This window comes from Muscardinus avellanarius (assembly GCF_963383645.1).
Source record: "Muscardinus avellanarius genome assembly, chromosome: 5".
Taxonomy (NCBI): domain Eukaryota; kingdom Metazoa; phylum Chordata; class Mammalia; order Rodentia; family Gliridae; genus Muscardinus; species Muscardinus avellanarius.
The window spans coordinates 57,139,748-57,155,761 of NC_137790.1; the positions used below are offsets into that span (position 1 = coordinate 57,139,748).

General features: G+C 36.1%; 1 protein-coding gene across 3 annotated transcripts in view; it reads left to right on the forward strand.

The window, feature by feature from the left end:
* BBX (BBX high mobility group box domain containing) overlaps nucleotides 1–16,014 on the forward strand; it is a gene marked incomplete at both ends in the record, with an annotated part of 105,862 nt that overhangs the window by 65,625 nt on the left and 24,223 nt on the right. For all 3 annotated transcript variants that reach the window (XM_080695892.1, XM_080695890.1, XM_080695891.1), the window contains 2 exons: nucleotides 637–775; nucleotides 4,184–4,332. In XM_080695892.1, coding sequence (XP_080552018.1) covers nucleotides 637–775; nucleotides 4,184–4,332 — 288 coding nt within the window. The remainder of the gene's footprint in view (nucleotides 1–636; nucleotides 776–4,183; nucleotides 4,333–16,014) is intronic.

Sequence of the window (16,014 nt, forward strand, 5' to 3'; positions counted from 1 at the left end):
GCAGGACCTTCATCTGTAAGCCCCAGAAGCAAATATTCTATGCAGCCCTCTCCACTAGGTAACCAAAAATGTAATTGAAGTATTCTTTAAAACAGGACAGCATACAGGAACTAGCTACTATGTATACCTTTATTTCCTAGAGTATTTCATATAATTTAATCTATTTTAAAATATAACATATGGTGAGAAGATTCTCTCTTGCCAAGCTATATTCTGACAAAGAGATGTGCATATCTTAGGTTTAATAACCCCTGAATGAAGATAACTTGAGAATACATAATTCTTTAGTGATGTCATTCCAGTGAGTCTTGGAAAATTTAGAATTAAAAGTATCTATCAGCAAAGGGCTTCCTTGCTTAAGTCTGATTCTCAAGTGGAAAACTTGGGAGTGATTAACTTGTCTCTTGAGTCTTATGGTACCTGCTTAGTTATGATAAGACAACTTATCTCAGGTTATAAGTTACCTTTTTTTTGGCCTGTTTTATTATTAAAGATAGTCCAGCATGAATCATCCTTGTTACAAACAGTATTACATAAAGTACATCTAAGGAGTGGATCGGTCACCTGTAAAGAAACTTAAGATGATTTCCCCAACCCCAGTATACTGAGCGCATCCTTTTTCATGGACTTCCTTAGGTAAACGAAGCTCAGGAAAAGGAAACTCCTCTGATCATGAAGGGTGTTGGAGTGAAGAAAGCTGGACATTTAGCCAGAGTGGGACCAGTGGGAGCAAGAAGCTCAAGAAGACAAAGCCAAAGGAAGACTGTCTCCTTGGGTAAGTGCCTTTGAGCAGTCAGCTGCACTGCACAAACCCCAGCGTGGTAGGATTTTCAAGGTAAATGTAATTACTCACTGCTGCTTTTGTGTGTACTTGGCCTGTATCATAACCTTCGTAAGCTCCCTAACAAACACAAATCAAGTGTATCACATGACTCTGCTAACATACATATTTTTAGGTGTGATAGAATTTATGTAGATTTTAAATTTGGATTTGAGTTTGAATCATGGTATACCACAGTGGGGATACTGCACATCCTCTGCTTTCATCAGGACACATTTTCCCATCTGTAACTTAGTATGGTTTTTAATAGTGTGTTTACATTTAGCCTATTTTATGTTCTATCTTTGTATTATAGTGCCATATGTATACTAATTAATATTTCTAGCTGTATATACATGTTTGTAAAATAATATAATGGAAAATATGAGGTTAATATAATTATGCTTCTACTTCTAACCTTGATTTGTTTAAACTGTTTTCTGTTGCTCTGAGATTAAAACATTAAGTTGAATGTACTCCTACCACAGAGAACATTCAGAACATTAACTATGCATTGAAATGTAGGACTAAGTAAGCAATGACATATATCAAGATAAAATCATTAAGAATCATTTTATAATATTATACCAAAAACTCTGAATAACAATCTTAATATAAACCATTTTGTTAGTAATTTAAGAGATACAATACTTTATATTGGCAAGAAAGTTATCTGCATATTCATTAGTACTGTTTTAAAAATCCTTTGAGATTTCTCATTAACCCAGTTTGAAAAGAATACATTGAATAGAAATAATTCTCCATATTTCTTCATAACTGTGTTTAAAACTATGCAAATTTTATGCATTTGGTGTATTTTATTTGTTTTATTCATAATATTTGCATTTCTATTTGTGGAATAATATAATATTTTTCCTCTGAAATTACAGCATTTTAAAGTCTGGTTAATTCTGAATCTCTAGGTCATCATAAAGTGGGAGGTTGGAAATTATCTCTCATGGGGCTGGCTCCTCAAGATTATTGAAAATAGAGTATTTGTAATTTTATATATTTCACATTTCATTTCTAATATTTTAAAAGACTGAAGTTCTTCAAATTAGTTTTGCTTACATTATGCTTAAGTAATGGCATGAAAATCCTCCCACTTGTCAATGTCAAATGATGCTGTCAAATTCAGACTTAGGAAAAAAAGTGATTCTTGAGCATTTAGCCTCCTGTTCTATATCGTCTGGAAGAAGTACCCATGCCTTGTAAATTTAAACACTTAGGGGAGCTAGAGAAGTGCTAGGGGGATAAAGCAACCCCCCCCCCAGCAGAAGTCTCTCTCTGATGCTCCCATCAGAAACTAAGATATGTGAGAGAGATGTTTATGAGTTTTCTTTGAGAAACAGGATAAGTTTGAAACATCTTTTGAAAACCTGTTCTTAAAAGAGATTGGTATGGTGTGTATGTGTGAATCATTTCTCATAAAGCCACATGTATGTTTCCTAGTAGTGTAAATCAACTGTAAACCTTACGGTTCTTTCCTCCTTTATCCCTTTAAATATTGACCTGTCAGGGTTTGCCTTGTTTGTAACATGCCAGGATAGTGCCTGAACACTGTGAAGTGCTGGTTCCTATCAGTTTTCTTTAGATTTGTAGATGAGCAATTTAAACCTTTTCATTTCATTCAGTATGCTATTTACTTAGTTAAATGTAGCCAAGAAAATTCACCTCAGTATTAGCAGTTCTAATTTTTAACTTCTCCAAGGAAAACATAGATGACTATTTGTTCTTTTTAAAAGCCAAAAGCAGACAGAATGTTGTGTCATACATCTATAGTTCTAGTACTGGAGGGAGGGGGCTGAGACGGAATTGTAGGTTTAAAGCCAGCCTCAGCAACTTAGCAAGACTGTTTCAAAATAAAAAAAACACTGAGGGTGTAGCTCAGAGGTAAAATGGGTTCAATCCCTAGTACCAAAAGAGCAAACAAATCCAGTCCCAAGATACCTAACAAGTTATAGTTTGCTTTTTCACAGTTGTCTTCAGTAGATATTCAGAGTATCTACAAAACTTATGATTTGGTGAAAGCTTTCTGATACTAGTAAGCTGATTAATATCAGACTTTCTATCAGCATTACTTTTTCTTTTAGTTGAGTAAGAAAAGTTGATTTTATTAAGGGAGGAGTATCACCACATCCTCCACCCTTCACTGCTTTGATAGAACTTAGTAATGACCATATTTTGTTGACTGTTCTGATGATCAGCTGACCCTCTTACCTCTGCTTCTCAGCTCTTGTACATTCCTCCAAAACCGAGAATGGTTTGTGTAGAGATATCTCAAGTACATCCCATAGCTAGAAGCCTAACACATGAGGTTCTCAAAAGCTGTACCAAAGCAACTCTCCTTTTTCCCATACCCCTTCCACTTTTCATCTACCAATCACAGAGTTCTCCTGCACTTCCCCCATCTTTCCAGAGTGCACCCTAGTTAATAAGTCTCACTGAATGAAAGCTAGCAGCCAGCCTAGGATCCAGGAGACATGTTGCCATTGCTGCAAGGGTCCTTGGAAACTGTCAGTACCAGCCCAAGGATTTCCTCACTTTGCTGGTGGATTTTTGGGTTATTGTGGTTTAAGTTAAATGGTGTTGCCTCTCTACAAGTTAAGTGTTTTTATTCTCATATAACCAACTCTCCAGATATTTTTTTAATATTTGAATTGGGTGTCTTAATCAAGTACCAGTCATTACTAGTCAGTAAATACATTTTTTTTTCCTTTTTGTAGTACTGGGGTTTGAAACAGAGGCATTCTAACTTCCAGCTACACTCTAAGCTCTGTTTTATTTTTATTTTAAAACAGTCTGGCTAGGTTGATAAGAGTCTCAGTACTTGCAGAAGCTGTCCTCAAACTTGTGATTTTCCTGACTCAGCCCCCCAAATAGTAGGATTACAGGCATGTGCCACCACACCCACATTCAGTAAACATTTTTGCAAACTCATAAAACTATCAGCATATTCCCATTAACAGTAAGATTGCCAATACATATCAATATATGTGAATCTTTAGAATGAGAAACTGACTGAATAGAGTATGCTTTGCACTAAACTTTGTGAGAAATTCTTATGCCAATGACAGAATGCCACATTCCCAACCTCAGATATATTCTAATATCTTAAGTGATGTTTCTACTTTTCTAAGGTAATAACATAATTTGTGATGTGAATTTACTAAGAATACTATGTTGATAAGTCTTCTCAAGCATTTCTAAAAAGGTATATTTTTTTTCTTATACAAGATTTATTTAAAATGCCCTAATTCCTACAAACTCTGTTTTTAAATGAAATATCTTAAAATATCTTGTGTTATTTTTGGTCTAAATATTTGATCATGCACTAATTGTTTCCCTTCTCCCTTTTAATAGCTCAGCAAAGCTGGATGAAGAATTTGAAAAGAAATTCAACAGCCTCCCTCAATATAGTCCTATTACATTTGACCGAAAATGTGTAACTATACCAAGAAAAAAGAAGAAGACTGGAAATATCTCCTCAGAACCATCTAAAACCAGCAAAGGTTAGCTGTCACCTGTACCTCCCTGCACTGTGGTCAGAGTTTCCACTGACCCCTTGACTAAACTTCCAAACCTCTCTTTAGATAAGTACAATAATTGTGAATTCAGGCAGTAGGGAGGCTGAATTTTAGGTTGCCTTCCAAGATTTTCTTGGACCTTGCCTCCCTTTTACGTTCTTTCCTTCTTGATTTTCCTTAGCTTCTGTCCTTTTGAATCTCAGTCTACTTCCTTTTGCCCTAAAAGGGGTATCCAAGCTTTTTTAAAAGTGATACACTCGGGTCTTCAACTTCTCCTCTCCAGAATTCTAACTTGGAACATTGAACTTTTTAGAAACTGCTGAGTCAGGTTCTTCTCTCCTTGAGTCTACAATAGGTTGGACTCCAAGCTGTAAAATTGTCCTGTTTGTCTGACAAGCAGAAGCTGTTCATTACTGACAGTATTGACCAAGTGAAAATTAAACTACCTACAATACTCCAGCTATACCTTCACTGGTTTTGTTAAGAAACATGTTTGTTTAGCATATTTAGCTTCTCCCCATCTCTGTCAGGGAAGCTCTCAAAATTATGACCGCGACTTTGTGGATCTCAACACTTACCAGTACAACACTCTCATCCAAAAGGGATTTTAAAGAGTGTGGGGGCATTTCCACTAGTTTCAACACCTGACATCCCGGTTGATATTTGTGGAGAGGGAGCTGGGGTGCCAAACATCCTGCCCTAATTAAGACATTTCAAGCACAGGGAAGATTGTTCTATAGAAAATGACACTTTGGCTGCTATTGGGAACTTGGTCTTTTGCTATTACTTTAATTCTAAAGATTGGTGGCTATCTTTTAGGGACAGGAAATGGAGAGATGACGAATTGGTGTGGCTCGGGTATAAGTTCTTCTAGCATCCAATTCTGAACAGGATTTGATAGAAGAGTTTGTAATTATTTTGCAAAGGTGGTTGCCTATTCCCTGTTATGTATCAAACCAGAATAATTCCCTTCTTTTGTGTACTTGGGTAGACAGATCAGATATTCAGATATAAATATTCATGGTAAGATACAGTTTTATGGATTTTAAGGAAATATTTAAGGAAAAACACTAGGGGAAATGATAATTTCTTAGAAAAAAATCCCTAAACTTTTCCCCCTCAAGACCTAAATACCCTTTGCATATTAGAATTATCACAACCAAAGAGGGTCTATATCTCATGACAATATTGAAAAACTGGTGAAAAATTTTCCTTCAAGATTAAAGGCAGGAAGGTACATAAAAGTCATTTTAGAATTACCTGTTTTCCTCTGTGGTTAATAAAAACCAGCCTAGTGAGTGAAGAAACAAAAAGGAAATGTTGTTGCGGCATCAGATTTGCTCATCTGGGAAAACAAAACAGCCGTGCAGCAAGATCTGCTAAGATGGATAGGAGAAAAAGTAAAGTAGACTTGTTGACAGGTAGGTGGCTGAGCACCAGAATGGATTACCACGTGAAATGGCAGGTTTTGTGCCCTGGAGATGTTTAGGAATAGGCAAAGTAGTCCATGAGACCAAAGATGCCAACTGTCTTGAGCTCCTGTAATTCTTAGATTTAAAGTTGCTGAAAAATATCTGACAAGCCAGTAAAGTAGGACTTAATTGATTGATGTACAGGATGCATTCCTTATCCCACTCCTTATAGTTCAAGACATTTATTTTACAGCTCTGAACTTAGCAAATTATCTACCAGGGAAGGTAACAATGGATTTATTTTTGTAAAGCTATAAAACCCTGAGGTTAGTATCTATTTTCATGAAAACTTCTCTTAGTTCTTTGTTGTCTGTTATATGATTTTCCTCTCTGAGCTGAGATTAATAACATTTCTTTTTATGTGAAACAGCTTTTTGTAGCATTGGATTATACTTCATATTGATATGATCCTAACTCTCATTACACTTCACAAACTGAAAAGCCACTGGTTTTTCTATGGCATATCAATAATTACATATGTGGGAAGTCTTTCCAAGGCTTCAGATTTTGTTCTGCATTCTGTTTTCATGAAGCAAAATGCAATTAAAATAAAGCAGAAATTAAATAATATATTCTCTATTTAACAAACGAAAGAAATAGTATTTGTGGCTGATTGTAATTTGGTATTAGCAACACCAATGTACTAAACTTCAGGTTATTAATGAAATTATCGTACCAGCTGTGCTGTAATTGCCTGATCTTTAAGGGATAGAGGAGATTGTTTTCTTAGACTCTAGACCCTTTGCACCTTTGCATAATGAATCTTTCAAAGCAAACACTGTGTATGAAATCATTAGTTCATAAGTAAAAAAGCATATGTCCATAGGAAGCTCATTTTTCCCCTAACAACTTGCCATTTGTCCATATTTTATTTCTCTTAATATTTGTTGTCATTCAACAGTCATTTTTTCCCGTGGCTTATACTTAGTACCCTTTTAAGTTACATAAAATATACATAATTTTCTGAAATGTAATTTATAGAAAAATTAATGATTTATAAATGTATACAGTTACATATCTCAGAATCATAGTACCCGCTAGGGTTTATTTCTTTAATTTCCCCTTGGTCCATTATTCATATCTGTTTTTCCAAATAGTCGCTTCCCTTTTCTTACTGTTGTTTCATTATGTCATTCCTTATGTCTATATAATGGGCCTCGTCAAAAACTTCACAATGAAAAGGTTGAAAATAACTAAGTGCCGTCTTTCTCCAACAGGGCTTGGGCTGTGTTATATTATAGGAGAACAGAGCATGATTTAGGAATAAAATTTCCTTTTGCCTCTAAGAAAAAATTATTCAGTAAATTATAATTTACCTCACAATGCAGTTCTGAAGTAGCCCAATCTGACATTGTTTCCAAACTGACATTTTTATGTTTTTACATGAAAGCTTTAAATTGTAAGTCTAAGTTTAATTGTAACCTCTTAAAATACTTATTTTGACACATTATTTTATGTATACTGCTGATTTTTGAAGCATTGTTTACAAAAGCATCAGAAGTCAGAGTTCTCTGCAAAATAGTAATTTTCAAATGGAAGTAGGGTCTTGGAGAAAAAGCAAATGGAGTTCAATTTAGAGTGTTTTAGAGTATTTGATTGTGCCCCGTCTTGGCCCTTGATTTTATTTCTCCTCTTTTATCCCTTCTATCTTTTCACACGTCTTTTTTCTTTATCAAACATAGTATTGTACCTTTTTATTTATTCATTTATTTTTGTGTATGGGGGTTTCTTTTTGTGGTATTGGGGGTAGAACCAAGGGGCCTTCTGCCACTGAGATACACCCCCAGTGCTATAAAGTTGCAGAGGGCCTCACTACTGCTAAGGCTGGCCGTGAATCTGTTTTTATCCTGTCTCAGCCTCCCAAGTACTGGAATTACAAGTGTACACTACCATGCCTTTAACCTTTTTATATTTTTAATCTGCAATTATAGTTCAACATAGAAATTTAAAATGGTTTAAGATTTGAGGATTTTTTTTAAACCACAGTGGTGGTAAAAGAAATGGGTTTATAAAATTAAAGGTTGACAGAAGTTTCTATCTGAAATTGAGTCACCCTGAGAAAGCTTTTAGTCCTGAGAGAACTGAGATCTGGTAACAGCACGCTAGCCTTTCCTACTAGGAAGTGACCACTTTCAGACTAGACAAGGTTCTGTGTTTTTCCAAAACTGTTTGAGAATTTTCATTGTTACCAAACTGTTTCAGGTTCAAGGTGACAACACATTTGTAACATGTTTACTGATTAATCTTAAGTCCTTTAACAAAACATGCATGTTGAGCCCAAGAAGATAATCTTCTACCTTAATAAATCTTAACCTGATTATGACAAATAAACTTATTGAGAACATACTCAGATCAGTAGATCCATGTGTCTAGCAACTGGGTACACTTTGTTATATATTATTTCAAAAGAATTTATTCTTTAGTTAATTACATATTACCTATGTGTCTAATTTAAAACTAACAGCCTAGTGTCAGGATAGTCTTTTTATACTTTAAAAACACAAAACTAGGCCAGGCGTGGTGGCGCACGCTTGTAATCCCTGCGCTTGGGAAGCAAAGACAGGAGGATCGCACAGGTTCGAAGCCAGCGCACTGGCTTAAGAGACCCTGTTTCCAAATTTAAAAAGTATAAAAAATAGGTCTGGGAGTGTAGCCCGGACGTAAAAAGGTTTCTAGGAACCCCAGTACCACAAAACACACACACACACACACACACACACACACACACACACACACACACCCCTATTGAACCTAGAGAAAAGCCACCATATGTCTGACATTGTTCCCAGCAACAGTTGTAAAGGATAGATTCACTAAATTCATCTTACCTTTTGACTTTGAAAAATTAGCATACCAGGCCGACACTGAAATGGCTTCTGTGTCACTACATGTTCTTACCCTAAAAAAGTTCATTTTTCAGCAATCCTTGAACAACAATAACATTTTAGGAAGGTACTGTTAACATCTGTTATCCCCTTGCTTGTGGTTGGATCTACCTAGCCATTGGTTTAGAGTATGGAGGAGACTGATACCTTTAGGCAGGAGATTGATACCTTCAGAACATAGGCCATCCTTCCCAGAGACTCAGGTGGCCCAACACTGCATGTTTTTTGTTAAGAGGAAGCTGAAGTTGATACAAATATTCTCTCAGGAAGTTTTTTTTTTTTTTTTTTTTAATGTGGAACATGCTGAAAATGGTATACAATTAAAATTGTGCTTAGTACCTTCCTCTCCCTTTTCCATTCCCCGCCTCCCAACAATGAGTGTCCAGGTTAGCCATGATATATTCATACTTTTACACATATTTGGATGTTGCTCCTCCAAGTTTTGTAGGAAAAGAGATGGAATAGAAACTTGAGATATAGAATGAAGAACACTTGGCAATTCTTTGTTTTCTGAATAGTTCTTTCTGAAAGTCCTCTTTGTTTTTTGGTTTCTCACCTTTTTTTCTTCTCCCATGGACACTTCTGTGTTACTGTAATAAATAAGGAAAAAAGATAGTAATAATTTTTATATTTCTAGTCATAAAGCAGAAATTAAGTTGTTCAGTTCTACACTCAAAATTTCTGCTTTTCAGTGACTCACAATTAGATCATATCTATTACTTTAATTTCAATTTTGTCACTTTGTTTGAAGAAGTTGTAATTTGCTTTGAGTATTTTATAGCTATAGCTTATGATGGTAGGTTGGAGTAAGGAATTTTAAAAATATAAGTCTAGCCAGGCATGTTGGCTCATGCTTGTAATCCCAGCATTTGGGAGACTGAGACAGCAGGATCATGGTTCGTGGACAGCCTCAGCTGCTACTTAGTAAGGCCCTTTGCAACTCAGTGAGACCTTGTTTCAAAATAAAGAATAAAAAAATAGGACTGGGGCGTAGCTCAGAGGTAGAATGCCACTGGGTTCCATCCCCAGTACCACCAAAAAAAAATTATATATATATATATGTGTGTGTGTGTGTGTGTGTCTATACAAGCTTTTCTGTGTATAAAAGCATTCTGGATGTTCTTTACCTCATGTTAATATTGTCTTTAGTTTTGTCCTAAACTTGGACTTTTTAGGTTTAGGTTTCTCTCATTTGGCTGGGTTTAAAAAAAATACATCCTTCTTTCCTAACCCGTTGTATACATCAATCAATTTGCTTCTGTGAAATACACGCACATGCACATGCACACACACATGCACATACCACACACACATTATTTTCCCTGTGTACCAATATATCATTATTATTATTTTCCTACAGGTAAATCACTATTGTCTTTATGGTAATGAAAAGTCTCAGATTTAATTTTCTACTTTCTCATATTTCTGGTATTTTTCATTGTCAGTGCATCATTCAGGTGTACTGGGCTGCAGTTTACTGAGTTTTATGAAATACATGAGGGAGTGATTGCAAAAAGATTATAGAGAACACCTATAATATTAGTGTAGCATGTACACATGACATATTTTCTTTGTGCTGGTTAAATTTATTTTCTTTTCTCTTGTTCACTTTTTCCCAAAGAAGCAAAAAAGGACTCTTTTTTCCTATTTCCATTTCCAACCACCAGGAGCCAATCCAGAAATGTATTTGCTATTGTTTATTTAGAATGGTGGCTTGGCTAAGCTGAGCATAGCAGCACATGCTTGAAATCCCAGTATTTGGGAGGCTGAGACAAGAGGATCACAGCTTGAGAACAGCCACAGCTACTTAGTGAGGCCCTTTGCAACTCAGTGAGACCCTGTTTTAAAATAGAGACTAAAATATCAGTCTGGGGATATAGCTCAGAGTTAGAATGCCCCTGGGTTCCATCCCCAGTAGAAAGAAAGAAAGAAAAAGAAAGAAAGAAAGAAAGAAAGAAAGAAAGAAAGAAAGAAAGAAAGAAAGAAAGGAAGGAAGGAAGGAAGAAGGGAGGGAGGGAGGGAGGGAAGGAAGGAGTGGCTTGATGTATGTAGTCATCAAAAAACAATTGCACAGATTTATGATAATAAGTGACTTCTGTCATTTCTTGTACCCATTGTGCCAAGCAGTGCTTTAAGATATCTATATATTCATGAAATATTTATTGAAAACATATCATATGCGAAGCACTTTTTTAGGCACTTAGATTATTTCTGCGAATTAAAGCCAAAATATCTACTGCCATGTAGGTTAAATTATATTGGAGCACCAGCCCATGAAAGAACTTAAAATAAGCAAATCATATTATGTGTTTGAAAGTAAGAAATTATATTGAAAGAATCGATTGACAAAACATTAGACAAAAAAACAAAAAGGAAAGGGAAGATTTGAACAACACTGTAAACCAAGGAGAAGTAACAGACGTACAAAAAAAACTCTACCCAACAATAGCAAAATATACGTGCTTCTCAAGTACACATGGAACAGTCTCTAGAATTGTTTATAAAATAAACCTGAAAATTTAAAAGAATTCATGTAAAGTATCTTCTCCAACCACAGTAGAGTACATTTAAAAATCAATAGTAGGAGTAAACTTGGAGAACTCATGAGCACATGGAAGGTAAACAACACACTCCTACATGACCATTATGTCAAGGAAAAAATTAAAAGGCTCATCATAAGGAACTTTGAGAAGAAAAAAAATGAAGACAGAGCATATCAAAACTTAAATGATGCAAAGCAATGCTTAGAGATCTCTAAGTTAATGCCTATACAAAGAAAAAAGAAAGATTCCAAATCAGTAATCTACCTAGTCTTTCCTGTTAAGACACTGGAAAAAGAAAAACAAACTTAACCTCAAAGGAAGTAAAGATTAGAGAAGAAATTAATGACATTAAATTAAAGAGCAGAAAAAATAGAGAAAATCAAAGATATCAAAACTAGTCTGTTAAAAAGAAAAATTGGAATTATTTAGCTAGATTGTGACCAAGAAAAAAAGAAAGATTCAAATTACTAGAATAATAAATAAAGTAGAGAACATTACTACTTTGTCAGCTTTTTGTGTCTGTGACCAAAATACCTGATAAGAACAATTTAAAAGAAAAAAGATTTATTTGGGCTCATGGTTTTTAGAAGATTCGATCTGTGGTGAGCCAGCTCCATTCCTTTGGGCCTGAGGTAAGACAGAACGTCATGGTGGAAGGCATTGTAGAGGAAACCTTCTCAGCTCATGGTGGCTGGGAAGCAGAGAGGGAGAAGATGGGGCCAGGGATAAGATGAACTCTCCTAGGGAACATCCCTGATTACCTACCTCTTCCAACTAGTTCCCACCTTCCAGTGGTAATGGATTAATCAATGGGTTAATCCATTGATGAAGTCAACACCCTCAGGATCCAGTCATATACCAGAGCCCATCTCTGGACATTGCTACACTGGGGACACATGAGGTTTTGGGGGGCATCCCAGATCTAAACTGTAACTTTACAGAAATGAGATATATGAGAATGTTATGAACAATTATATACTAATAAATTTGACAGCCTAGACAAAATAAAAAAATTCATAGTTATCAAAACCAACTTAAAAATAGATGATCTGAACTGACTGCAACTAATAAAGAGATTGAATTAACAATCTAATACACACTATCAGGTCGGTTTCTAGGCCTGGATGACTTCACCACTGAATTCTTCCAAACAGAATTCACATCAGATCTTCATAAATTAATTTCAAAGAATTAGGAGCAAATACCTACCAGTTCACTCTATTACTCTTCCTAATGTCAAACTAGACAAAGAAATGAGAAATACACACCAATATCTTACATAAATATGGGCACCAAAATCCTCAACAAAATACTAACAAACCAAATCTAGCAAAATTTAAGAGAAGTATTCATCATGACCATGTTAGGTTTTACCTAGGATTATAAAGTTGGTTTAATACCCCAAAAACAATTAATTAATGTTGCCATATCAGTATAGACCAAGAATCAAAATCACATAATATCTCAGAAGATGTAGAAAGAGTATTTGACAAAATTCAGTACTCTTTTATGGTAAATGCACTCAGCAGACTAGAAATAGAAAGGAATTTCCTAAGCCTGATAAGGGGCATATACAAAAAAATACAAACCTAACATTATACTTAATGGTGAAAGATTAGATGCTTTCCTGTAAGCTCAGGAACAAGTCGAGGCTATCTACTTCTGTCGGTTTTGTCCAACACTATTGGATATTCTAGCCAAAATAAATGAACAAACTTAAGAAAAAGTTAATGAAAACTATAAAGATGAAATAAAGATGATTGAAATAAGTTTAAAAATGCTTCAAGTTCATGGAAGACTAAATGTTAAGATGGAAACATTCCTCCTAACTGGTCTGCAGAGTCAACAAAATACCTCTCGGAATCCTACCTACCTTCTTTGTAGAAATTGATAAATGAACTGATAATTAACATGGACTTGCAATAGAGTTTGTAGAGCTAAAACAATAAAGTATTGGTTGATTTCAAATCTGACTACAAAGCAATAGCAATCAAGATAATGTTGTACTAGTATAAAAATAGACATGTAGAGCAATAAAAATGAATAGAATATACAGAAATAAACCCATACATTTTTGGTCAACTGATTTTCAACAAGATGACAAGGCTATTCAGTGGGAAAAGAAGTCTTTTCAAAAGATAGTGCTGGCTGGGCATGGTGGCGCACCCTTGTAATCCCTGCGCTTGGGGAGACAGGAGGATCGTGTTGGTTCGGAGCCAGCCTCACTGGCTTAAGAAACCCTGTTTCCAAATAAAAATATAACGTAGGTCTGGGAGTGTAGCCCGGAGATAGAAAGGTTTCCAGGAACCCCAATACCACCAAAAACACAAAACAAAATAAAAAAGATGGTGCTGAAACAATTGGATATCTACATGAAAAGAATGAAGTTGGACCCTTCCTTACCTTATTTAGTATACCAAATTTAACTTAAAATGAATCATACATAAATGCTAGACCTAAAACTTTAAAACTTTTCAAAGAAAACGGGTAAATCTTTGTGACCTCACATTAGCAATGGATCCTCAGATATGACATCAAAAACTCAAGCAACAAAAAACAAAAAGGTACATTGGACTGTATCAAAAATAAAACTCTTGTGCTGCAAAGAATGTTCCCAAGAAAGAGAAAAGTTTTTATCCCACTGAATGGCAGAAAATATTTGCAAATCACATATCTGATAAGAAATTTTCATCTAAAAAATATGTAAAGAATTCTTGCAACTCAACATTAAAACAAAAAGTAGGCAGGTGATACATAAATGACTCATATGCCTGACATTCTCATCTGTCAGGGAAAAGCAAACCAGAACCACAATGAGAAAGGTATAACTTCACACCCTTAAGGTAGGCATACTCAGGAAGACAGGTAGTAACAAGTGCTGGCAAGGATGTGAAGAAATTGATACCCTGCGCATTGCTTGCAAGGATGGAAAATAGTGCCGCTGCTTCATTAAATAGGTTCAGTAGTTCTTCAAAAGGTTAAACCTAGAGGTCCCACTGACCCAGCAATCTATTCCTAGGTACATGCCTAAGAGAAAGAAACACATGCATCCGCATAAAACTTATACCTGAATGTTGATGACAGAATTATTTATAATAGCCAAAAAGTGGAGACAGTCCATGCCCATTAGCTGTTGAATAGATAAATTGAATATGTGATATTCATACAATGAAATATTCATCCTGAGACATATTACACACAGCATGGATAAGCCTTTAAAACAGTATGATTAAATAAAAAAAGTCAAAACCCACTTATTATATGACATCATTTTTTTGAACTTTCCATAATAGAGATAAAAAGGATATTAATGAGCTGTGTGTGTGGTTTGCAATATTGTTTTCTAGTGCTTAGGAGGCTGAGATGGGAGGATCGCAGATTCAGGGACAGCCTCAGTAAGTAGTGAGACCCAGCAACTTAGCATGACCTTGTTTCAAAATAAAAGAGTAAAATGGGCTAGGGGTTTAGCTTAGAGGTAGAATGCTCCTGGCTTCAATCCCCAGTACCTCCTCATCCCACCCCATATACAATATTAGTTATTGCCTACTGATAGAAGGAATACAAGTATAGAATAGGTTGATAACTAAAAGGTGTGTGATTCATTTCTGAGGTGATGAAATGTTTTAAAATTGATGATAGTTGAAATATCTCTGAATACAAAAACCATTGAATTATATACTTTACATGGGTAAGTGGTGTGATGTGTAAATTTCAATGGAGCTCTTTAAGAAATTAGTTAAACTGGCAGGTCTCTGTAGGAAAGGGCATCACAAGTGATGGGCATTGGCTTGCAGTTCTACATAATGTGTTCTGGAGATAATTGAGCAAAGCTTCAAAGAAGGTGAGGAGGCTATTAGGATAAGCAAAGAATATTTTCTAGGTAATAGTAACAGCCAACACAAAGGTCATACAAGCAGGAGAGAGACCACATGGTGCAGGGAACAACCAGGAGGCCAATGCAGCTGGTGAGAACTCAAGGCACATAGGAGGCTACTGACACAGTGGGACTTTGAATCCCGTAGGGGCTTTCAGGTTTCTAAGAGTGCTGGCTTTTCAAATACACAGAACAAAGAGCGTGACTGGAGTGATGCATTCCTGAGTCCTCAGCCTATAGGTGGCATCAAAAGCCCTGAGACTAGAAGTAATTGCCAAAGGAGAGAACAAACAAGCAGAGAAGAGGACAAGGACCAGAATCTAAGGCATTCCAAAATTTAAAATTTTGGGAAAAGAGGAGGAAGCAAAAGGGACACCGAGGAAAAGATGGGAAAGATCGGTGAGGGAAGAGAGAGACAAGAAGGCGGTATCTTTGAAGCCCCAGTGAAGGAGGCCGTCAGAGCAGGGGGTGGAGTGGCCACACTGGAGCTGCAGACACATCCCAATGAGGATCAGCTGTGACCTTTGTGGCAGTGGATTGTTGACCCCAAGAAGAGGTTTTCTTGAGTGGCAGGATGGAAGCCTGGTTGGAATGAGTTTGAGGCAGAATAGGAGCGAAATTATAGAGAGTATAGGCAGCCCTTCTCATTCTGAAGAGAATTTTGCTGCAGAGGTGGGGTCGGGGGACAGAGAAGTAGGGTAGTGAGTGCTGTGAGCAAAGTCTGAGCAGAAGCTTTTTTTTTTTTAATGACACGTTTATATACTGATGAAGATGTTTATATACACTAGAGAGGAGTGTGGAGAAGTGGCATGTTTATATACCAGTGGAATGTGCCCTAGAGAAGGGAGGATGGGCTGGGGCATGGGTGGCAGAAGTAGCTGGGCAGATGCATA